This window comes from Xenopus tropicalis, chromosome 8 (genome assembly GCF_000004195.4).
Source record: "Xenopus tropicalis strain Nigerian chromosome 8, UCB_Xtro_10.0, whole genome shotgun sequence".
NCBI classification, from domain to species: domain Eukaryota; kingdom Metazoa; phylum Chordata; class Amphibia; order Anura; family Pipidae; genus Xenopus; species Xenopus tropicalis.
In genome coordinates, this window is record NC_030684.2 from 129,655,265 (window position 1) to 129,666,219 (window position 10,955).

At 46.1% G+C, this 10,955-nt stretch overlaps 1 protein-coding gene across 1 annotated transcript; it reads right to left on the minus strand.

Moving 5' to 3' along the window:
* Positions 1–633: 633 nt before the first annotated feature.
* Positions 634–1,533, minus strand: LOC100488958 (olfactory receptor 5G3-like; the record flags this gene model as incomplete). Its single annotated transcript, XM_002938763.3, has 1 exon — positions 634–1,533. A coding segment is annotated over exon 1 (900 nt), but the record flags the coding sequence as incomplete, so codon positions are not given.
* Positions 1,534–10,955: the final 9,422 nt, after the last annotated feature.

Sequence of the window (10,955 nt, forward strand, 5' to 3'; positions counted from 1 at the left end):
ATATTGTAATGTCACCCACTGTGACCTACAGCACTTATATTTGCCTATTTGAGTCTGTAAGTTACCCTCCCATATAGATTGTAAGCTCTACGGGGCAGGGACCTCCTTCCTCTTGTGTCCTCGACTCTTAACTTATTGCAACTGTATTTATCTGTATTTATTATTATACTTTGTATTTATCTATTATCTTAACACCCTGTTTGTATTAACGTATTCTACTATACAGCGCTGCGTACATAAGTAGCGCTTTATAAATAAAGATATACATACATACATACATACATACTTTTTTGATCAATGAAATGTTTGAATTTATAAACTCGTGGTATTCAAATCTTTTGATCCAAATGAGTTTTTAATATTAATAAATAAGCAAGCATTGGTTATAATACTAATAATGTATCCATAGGTATAAGTATATCCAATAATCAATTATCAGGCCAGTAAAATGAACAAGGCAAGAATAAAGAACATTTGTTTAGAATGTTGAACTGAAGAAGCTGCTCGGAGGAGTAGTGAAATGTCTTCAATGATTACTGAACAAGTCCAGTTGCTTTAGATTTATTTATACTAGATATTTGTTTAGAATGTTTTATACAATTAATATAATATAATAGTTAGTTTGTTTTTTATGCTGTTTTGAACTTCCTCGTTCCTTATACTATAGATTAGGGGATTTAGCATGGGAGTGACAACTGTGTAAATAAGAGATGTTGTTTTGGCTGTTTCTGGAAAACAGTCTGAGCGAGGATGAAAATACATAAACGTGAGTGTACCATAGTACAGAGAGACCACTGTGAGATGGGACCCACAAGTGGAGAATGCTTTCATTCTTTCTTTAGTGGAGCATATCTTAAGAATTGTCAAAACAATAGAAACATATGAAATAAGAGTCAAAAAGAAGGAGCATAAGCCAATTATACTAGCAGAGATGTACATGGCCACCTCGTTAAACCAAGTGTCTCTGCAAGAAATATAGAAAAAAGGTGGCATCTCACAGAAGAAATGGTTGATATGGTTGGACCTGCAGAAGGGCAGCTGGAAAGTAAAGACCACATGAATGGCAGAGTTGATCAGTGAGACGGTCCATGATCCAGAAGCTAAGCAGATGCACACTGTTTTACTCATAACTTTATAGTAGTGTAAAGGTTGACAGATGGCTGCGTACCTATCATAGGCCATAACAGAAAGAATGAAACACTCAGTGGATCCTAGAGCTAAATGAAAGAACATCTGCACGCCACATCCTAAGAGAGAAATACTTTTGTCCCGAGCGACAGAATTGATTAAGAGTGTCGGCACAATGGTGGAGGAGAAGCCGATATCAATGACAGAGAGGTTGCACAGGAAAAAGTACATGGGCGTCTGCAGCTGAACACTGGTCCCCACCACAATGATAAAAAATAAGTTTCCAGCTATTGTGACTAAATACATTATCAAAAACACAAAGACACATAACTCCTGTAGGTATGGGGTATTGGTGAGGCCAAGGAGGATGAATCTGTCTGCAGATGTTTCATTTAAACTCTCCATAGCTTTCTCTAATAAAACTTTAATAAAAGGCATATCACTGTAGAACAGGGTCCTCTGATCATAGTTTGATTCTGTAGCCTTTATTTGTTAAGTGACTGCAAGATGCTTGTTTTGGTATTTACCTATGCTGACTGTAGATAAATGGATTCTTCATTTTTCACCTCTCTTTTCATCAAATGAGAACTGATGGGTTTTTTTTTTTTGCTTTATATTTTTGTTGCTTTCTCCAAAATGTTGCAGATTGTCTTTTTGTTTTGGTTCCAGTTAGTGAGAGCAAATACATAATTAGCAAATAAAAACAGTGTGATTCTTCTTCTTTTATATGGTTTATTTATTACGTTTCTTGGTCCCAGAAGATGATGACTTAAGCAAACCTTCAGCTCCCTGAACAATTATTCTCTCTATAGATTTTTGCAATGAGTAATTTATATGACCTGAGTCCTAGGAAGCTGCTAGAAATGTAATAATATCTACAGTTATTAAATCGCCATAACAGAAGGAATACTGTACATTAAATAATGTTTAAAGGAGACATATCCCATACTGTATAGATAGGTCAGTATGGGTCTGTATGTGAGTGGATGGATAGGTCAGTGTGGGTCTGTAAGTGAGTGGAAAGATAGGTTAGTATGGGTCTGTATGTGAGTGTATCGATAGGTCAGTGTGGGTCTGTATGTGAGTGGATAGATAGGTCAGTATGGGTCTGTATGTGAGTGGATAGATAGGTCAGTGTGGGTCTGTATGTGAGTGGATAGATAGGTCAGTGTGGGTCTGTATGTGAGTGGATAGATAGGTCAGTATGGGTCTGTATGTGAGTGTATAGATAGGTCAGTATGGGTCTGTATGTGAGTGGATAGATAGGTCAGTGTGGGTCTGTATGTGAGTGGATGGATAGGTCAGTATGGGTCTGTATGTGAGTGGATAGATAGGTCAGTATGGGTCTGTATGTGAGTGGATAGATAGGTCAGTATGGGTCTGTATGTGAGTGGATAGATAGGTCAGTATGGGTCTGTATGTGAGTGGATAGATAGGTCAGTATGGGTCTGTATGTGAGTGGATAGATAGGTCAGTATGGGTCTGTATGTGAGTGGATAGATAGGTCAGTATGGGTCTGTATGTGAGTGGATAGATAGGTCAGTATGGGTCTGTATGTGAGTGGATAGATAGGTCAGTATGGGTCTGTATGTGAGTGGATAGATAGGTCAGTATGGGTCTGTATGTGAGTGGATAGGTCAGTGTGGGTCTGTATGTGAGTGGATAGATAGGTCAGTGTGGGTCTGTACGTGAGTGGATAGATAGGTCAGTATGGGTCTGTACGTGAGTGGATAGATAGGTCAGTATGGGTCTGTATGTGAGTGGATAGATAGGTCAGTATGGGTCTGTATGTGAGTGGATAGATAGGTCAGTGTGGGTCTGTATGTGAGTGGATAGATAGGTCAGTGTGGGTCTGTATGTGAGTGGATAGATAGGTCAGTGTGGGTCTGTATGTGAGTGGATAGATAGGTCAGTATGGGTCAGTATGTGAGTTGATAGATAGGTCAGTATGGGTCTGTATGTGAGTGTATAGATAGGTCAGTATGGGTCTGTATGTGAGTGGATAGATAGGTCAGTATGGGTCTGTATGTGAGTGTATAGATAGGTCAGTGTGGGTCTGTATGTGAGTGGATAGATAGGTCAGTATGGGTCTGTATGTGAGTGTATAGATAGGTCAGTATGGATCTGTGAATTATAATCCTCTAGATATAGAAGGAATGTGCTTAAAAAGTTGTATTTCAGTCTGATTTATTGAGAAATTCCACCAAAACCCCACTAGTCCCGCCCATCAGTTCCATTTCCTGCTGGCTGAATTCTCTGGATGAGCTGGGGAGCCGGCATCCCTCCGTACAGGCACTGTAGGATAGGAACCAATCAGCAGCTAGGCTGACCTGATAGGGAACTGAAGCCTGTCTTTGCTTGTGTGAGTGCAGGGCTGTGATTGGCTCTCCCCCTCCTACTGTGCTTCTGGCAGGGACCGTTAGGACACGCCCACTCTCCATGTCAAACTCGGACAGAGATTGGATTAATTTTAAACACAAAGGGAAACCAGTGCCGTATATTATTTATAATTGCCTACAATATTAGGGTTTTTCCCATTTATCCAATATGTCTTACTAAGCTTTGAGCATAACGTTGATCAGTTTCTGCCCTTTGCCAAAGACTTCCAAACTTCATCCAAAACATCACTAAAATGTCTTCTCCAGCTAACACCAGGCAAAATCCCATTAATTATATTTTCCAGTAGGGGTGCAGTTGTAGATTTATATTGTTCCATTTGTTTTTGAGAATTTTGACTTTTCCAACTGATCTGAAAAATTTTCTAAAATGAAAAATGTATGGTTGGAAAATTGGAATTTAAAAATATGCACCAATTTTATTGAATGATAGCAAAAACTGAAAATTTTAATAAACCTGTCTCATTCGAAATACATTTCTGTTATTGTGATGTACTGGCAATATTGGCACAGTGGGGGAATCAGCTTTTGGGGAATGTACGTAGTAGTCTGAGAGATAGTGATACCATATTTTCTACATACAGCAAGTTTTCCCCTGTGTTTTTTATTCTTCAACATGAGTTGATGGTTCCTAGCTATGATATTTCTTTTTGCTAACATCAGCACAACTGGAACTGGAGTAAGAAAAAATGTTGCCCTAGTCAAAGTGCACGAGGAGACCAGCGCACATTCCTACCTTCAAGCCCAACTGCGCAGACGAGCTCTGGTACAAATTTTCAAAAATAAACAGTGCTCCTTGCTTGAGGTGCCCAAGTTGGTTTCAGTGTCCCTGACCTTGCCAAAGCCCTTCTTGTGTTAGTTATTACTGGTTTTGACTCTTGCCTGTTCCTAATGTTTAAAGCTCTGCTGCCTGCCTCTGACCAGGGCCAGAACTATGGGTAGGCATATGCCTGGGGCGCAATGCTGGGGGGCGCTAGGCACATGCCTCTTCTACTCCCCTATTCCGTCACCTTGTCCCCTCACATATGATTCCTTAAGCTAATAGCACGGTTGTTGCACTTTTTCTTGTGCACTCAACACCCTCCCCTCACAAGTGCACACATACACACTGACAGAGTAGGGTAATGTGATGGGAGAGGGGCGGTGGGCAAGCTGGCCAGCTGGGCTGCCTTAGGTGCCCGGCCGTCCAAGCCCGGCACTGCCTCTGACCACTTTCCTGACTTTGACCTTGCCTCTGCCTGATCACTTTTTGGTACCGTGTATTTGGATTAACCTTGGCCGTGTGTAGGATCCCTGTTAACTCTGCAGCAGAAGGTTTCAGGACCCCAAATGGGTGTAGAAGAAGACCAGGGTTGGCAGGGCTCTCCTTCTACACCTAAAAGGTTAATTCTTGCAGTCTACAGGCTTCTCTACTTTCCAGTCCATAACACCAAGTAATGCTTTGGGCTCCCCAAAAGGTTGAGGGATGACTTGCTGTGAGTGAAAAAAGGAGCACCCAAAAATCCCCACCCACTGCAAAAAACTATCCCCTATGCTGGCCTCTAACCACCACCCAACCTTACCCACCACCTAACCTTACCCACCACCTAACATGTGTGTCATTTAGACATGCAAGTCAGGTCGAACTGAATAGTGTATGGTGTATGGCAGGCAATAAGTGCGAAGCTTGCATCTACCAGTGCTGTGCTCCAGCTCAAGGTGCAAAGGACAACAATTCCCCCTATGCAAGTACTGGGTAAATGAGTATTAAGGGGCATGATTTTGCTATTGTGTCTGGGGCATTTATTAACATATTCCCGCTGCATTTACAGGCCAAGCAGTGATTCCATGCACACTGTATAATCCGGAAGTTGTCAGCCATTTCCGAGGAGATATCATGGAGTACAGTCAATACACAATCATTTGAAAAATTAAAGTTAATTTTAATTGAACAATAAAGTTGAGTATTTTTCGAGTTAGGTTTATATTATAACGACCCTTATTAATCTTAGAACACAGCTTCTTCATGACCCTTTTTAGTACCTGAATCATAGAAAATTCTTTATTATCTTATTATCAACAGCATTTTGAAAAAACAGAAATATCTTTAGTTTCTTTTTTCTACCAAATCTTTGAAATGAGAAAGTGGTTCAACTCTTCAACAGAAATTTAAAATTCAGTACTTTAAACTTGCAATCTCTAATGTTTTCAAAAGCCAAGGTAACCTTCCCACTCACTTGACTTGAGTGACCTGGCCCTAGTCCTTCACTGGCAGACCTGCACATAAGGATAATCTCAATCCTTTCGAAATTTTTCGCGCGGCTATTCTTTTGTTGCCTGCGGCTAATCTTTTGTTGCGTGGCTATTCTTTTGTCGGCCGTGGCTATTCTTTTGTAACCCGCGACTATTCTTTTTGGACGCACACCAAATTTTTCCACGGTGAATTTTTTCATCCGTTTCACGAAACAATCCGCCAATGGCGAAACGCGGAAATTCCATGCCTACTGAAACATTTCCCCCATCACTAGCCTGGTGTCTTTCATATACAGGTATAGGACCCCTTATCCAGAATGCTCGGGACCAAGGGTATTCCGGATAAGGGGTCTTTCCATAATTTGGATCTCCATACCTTAAGTCTCAGTACTCAGATTGTAAGCTCTACGGGGCAGGGACCTCCTTCCTACTGTGTCTCATACCACATGGCACTTATATATATATATATATATATATATATATATATACATATATGTATTTATTGTATTTATTTATTATATCACTTGTCCTCCCTGTGTGTAATTGTGTATATTGTAAGACTGTACAGCGCTGCGTACCCTTGTGGCGCTTTATAAATAAAGTTATACATACATACAAGTCTACCAAATCAATAAAACAATAATTAACCCCAATAAGATAGTTTTATTAGTAGTTAGTAATTCGGAGCTTTCTAGATAATGGGTTTACGGATAAGGGGTCCGATACCTATACAGTATACATATTTATAGGCACAAAACAGTTTGCACATAATATCTAATTTAAATGAACTGACAGGATATTATCAGTAGATTTACACGGTCACATAGAATCTATGTATAGCATAATTTTACCGTTGCATTGTATCTTTCTAATGACGTGCTTTATACTCCTCAGCTTATCCAACTCTGTCATTCTTATTGAGAAACTTAATCTTATATTACATAATCTTTCATCCTGATGTCATTCAAATATCTAGCTAGCTGCATATAAGCCAGATGAATGGTTTACAGTTTATACATTTTAATACTGACATCACCATGTGGTCATCTTGGCATCGCTGCTAAGCCATTGCTAAATATCAGAACATCTATCTGGTCATACAAGGTCAACAGAAATGTTTAGTCTTTTTGCTTTTCTTAGGCCAATCTGATTCCTGTATCCTGAATTTGGTAACAGAGGTAGCTTTGTGCTTATCCACTAACGCCTCAACCAGCACCAAAGAACCACAACTGAACAGGATATTGGTAAACTGACAGAATAATGTACATCAGTGATCCCCAACCAGTGGCTCAGGGCAACATGTTGCTCCCCAACCCCTTGGATGTTGCTCTCAGTGCCCCCAAACCAGGGAGTTATTTTTGAATTCCTGACTTGGGGGCAAGTTTTGGTTGAATAAAAACAAGATTTCCCACCAAATAAAGCCCCCTGTAAGCTGATAGTGTGCATAGAGGCCCCTAATAGCCAATCACAGCCCTTATATCAGGAGACATTTTACCTAAGAATGGTTGGTACCAGCCTTTAAAAAATATGACCAGAGGTCCATAGAAGTTACTAAAATCAATGTTCCTAAAAATGTTTTATTTTCCAAAATAAGATATTAATGAGCTGGAGAGAGTGCAAAGACTGCAACTAAACTGGTGAATGGGATGGAAGGGTTAAACTATGAGGATAGACTGTCAGGGTCCCATAAAAACAATCAACGCACCAAAGGCCCCCCCTTTAGATTAGGGAGCTTCCATTTGAAGCAGCGTAGGGGGTTCCTCACGGTGAGGACAGTGAGGTTGGGGAATGCCCTGCCGGGGGATGTTGGGTAGGGGGTTCCCCACGGTGAGGGCAGTGAGGTTGGGGAATGCCCTGCCGGGGGATGTTGGGTAGGGGGTTCCTCACAGTGAGGGCAGTGAGGGGGTTGGGGAATGCCCTGCCGGGGGATGTTGGGTAGGGGGTTCCTCACGGTGAGGGCAGTGAGGGGGTTGGGGAATGCCCTGCCGGGGGATGTTGGGTAGGGGGTTCCTCACGGTGAGGGCAGTGAGGTTGGGGAATGCCCTGCCGGGGGATGTTGGGTAGGGGGTTCCTCACGGTGAGGGCAGTGAGGTTGGGGAATGCCCTGCCGGGGGATGTTGGGTAGGGGGTTCCTCACGGTGAGGGCAGTGAGGTTGGGGAATGCCCTGCCGGGGGATGTTGGGTAGGGGGTTCCTCACGGTGAGGGCAGTGAGGTTGGGGAATGCCCTGCCGGGGGATGTTGGGTAGGGGGTTCCTCACGGTGAGGGCAGTGAGGGGGTTGGGGAATGCCCTGCCGGGGGATGTTGGGTAGGGGGTTCCCCACGGTGAGGGCAGTGAGGTTGGGGAATGCCCTGCCGGGGGATGTTGGGTAGGGGGTTCCTCACAGTGAGGGCAGTGAGGGGGTTGGGGAATGCCCTGCCGGGGGATGTTGGGTAGGGGGTTCCTCACGGTGAGGGCAGTGAGGGGGTTGGGGAATGCCCTGCCGGGGGATGTTGGGTAGGGGGTTCCTCACGGTGAGGGCAGTGAGGTTGGGGAATGCCCTGCCGGGGGATGTTGGGTAGGGGGTTCCTCACGGTGAGGGCAGTGAGGTTGGGGAATGCCCTGCCGGGGGATGTTGGGTAGGGGGTTCCTCACGGTGAGGGCAGTGAGGTTGGGGAATGCCCTGCCGGGGGATGTTGGGTAGGGGGTTCCTCACGGTGAGGGCAGTGAGGTTGGGGAATGCCCTGCCGGGGGATGTTGGGTAGGGGGTTCCTCACGGTGAGGGCAGTGAGGGGGTTGGGGAATGCCCTGCCGGGGGATGTTGGGTAGGGGGTTCCTCACGGTGAGGGCAGTGAGGGGGTTGGGGAATGCCCTGCCGGGGGATGTTGGGTAGGGGGTTCCTCACGGTGAGGGCAGTGAGGTTGGGGAATGCCCTGCCGGGGATGTTGGGTAGGGGGTTCCTCACGGTGAGGGCAGTAAGGTTGGGGAATGCCCTGCCGGGGGATGTTGGGTAGGGGGTTCCTCACGGTGAGGGCAGTGAGGTTGGGGAATGCCCTGCCGGGGGATGTTGGGTAGGGGGTTCCTCACGGTGAGGGCAGTGAGGTTGGGGAATGCCCTGCCGGGGGATGTTGGGTAGGGGGTTCCTCACGGTGAGGGCAGTGAGGGGGTTGGGGAATGCCCTGCCGGGGGATGTTGGGTAGGGGGTTCCTCACGGTGAGGGCAGTGAGGTTGGGGAATGCCCTGCCGGGGGATGTTGGGTAGGGGGTTCCTCACGGTGAGGGCAGTGAGGGGGTTGGGGAATGCCCTGCTGGGGGATGTTGGGTAGGGGGTTCCCCACGGTGAGGGCAGTGAGGTTGGGGAATGCCCTGCCGGGGGATGTTGGGTAGGGGGTTCCTCACGGTGAGGGCAGTGGGGGGTTGGGGAATGCCCTGCTGGGGGATGTTGGGTAGGGGGTTCCTCACGGTGAGGGCAGTGAGGGGGTTGGGGAATGCCCTGCCGGGGGATGTTGGGTAGGGGGTTCCTCACGGTGAGGGCAGTGAGGGGGTTGGGGAATGCCCTGCCGGGGGATGTTGGGTAGGGGGTTCCTCACAGTGAGGGCAGTGAGGGGGTTGGGGAATGCCCTGCCGGGGGATGTTGGGTAGGGGGTTCCTCACGGTGAGGGCAGTGAGGGGGTTGGGGAATGCCCTGCCGGGGGATGTTGGGTAGGGGGTTCCTCACGGTGAGGGCAGTGAGGTTGGGGAATGCCCTGCCGGGGGATGTGGGGTAGGGGGTTCCTCACGGTGAGGGCAGTGAGGTTGGGGAATGCCCTGCCGGGGGATGTTGGGTAGGGGGTTCCTCACGGTGAGGGCAGTGAGGTTGGGGAATGCCCTGCCGGGGGATGTTGGGTAGGGGGTTCCTCACGGTGAGGGCAGTGAGGTTGGGGAATGCCCTGCCGGGGGATGTTGGGTAGGGGGTTCCTCACGGTGAGGGCAGTGAGGGGGTTGGGGAATGCCCTGCCGGGGGATGTTGGGTAGGGGGTTCCTCACGGTGAGGGCAGTGAGGTTGGGGAATGCCCTGCCGGGGGATGTTGGGTAGGGGGTTCCTCACGGTGAGGGCAGTGAGGGGGTTGGGGAATGCCCTGCTGGGGGATGTTGGGTAGGGGGTTCCTCACGGTGAGGGCAGTGAGGTTGGGGAATGCCCTTCATAGAGATGATAGTATCCAAGGCTGTTGTGATACTAATATCTACAGTTAGTATTGATGTTTGTATATATAGTTTAAGTATGTGAGTGTATAGATAGGTCAGTGTGGGTCTGTATGTGAGTGGAAAGATAGGTCAGTGTGGGTCTGTATGTGAGTGGATAGGTCAGTATGGGTCTGTATGTGAGTGGATAGATAGGTCAGTATGGGTCTGTATGTGAGTGGATAGATAGGTCAGTATGGGTCTGTATGTGAGTGTATAGATAGGTCAGTGTGGGTCTGTATGTGAGTGGATAGATAGGTCAGTGTGGGTCTGTATGTGAGTGGATAGATAGGTCAGTATGGGTCTGTATGTGAGTGGATAGATAGGTCAGTGTGGGTCTGTATGTGAGTGGATAGATAGGTCAGTATGGGTCTGTATGTGAGTGGATAGGTCAGTGTGGGTCTGTATGTGAGTGTATAGATAGGTCAGTATGGGTCTGTATGTGAGTGGATAGATAGGTCAGTATGGGTCTGTATGTGAGTGGATAGATAGGTCAGTATGGGTCTGTATGTGAGTGGATAGATAGGTCAGTATGGGTCTGTATGTGAGTGGATAGATAGGTCAGTATGGGTCTGTATGTGAGTGGATAGATAGGTCAGTGTGGGTCTGTATGTGAATGTATAGATAGGTCAGTATGGGTCTGTATGTGAGTGGATAGATAGGTCAGTATGGGTCTGTATGTGAGTGGATAGATAGGTCAGTATGGGTCTGTATGTGAGTGTATAGATAGGTCAGTATGGGTCTGTATGTGAGTGGATAGATAGGTCAGTATGGGTCTGTATGTGAGTGGATAGATAGGTCAGTATGGGTCTGTATGTGAGTGGATAGATAGGTCAGTGTGGGTCTGTATGTGAGTGGATAGATAGGTCAGTGTGGGTCTGTATGTGAGTGGATAGATAGGTCAGTATGGGTCTGTATGTGAGTGGATAGATAGGTCAGTATGGGTCTGTATGTGAGTGTATAGATAGGTAAGTGTAGGATGTGTGTGCTGGGTTTACTT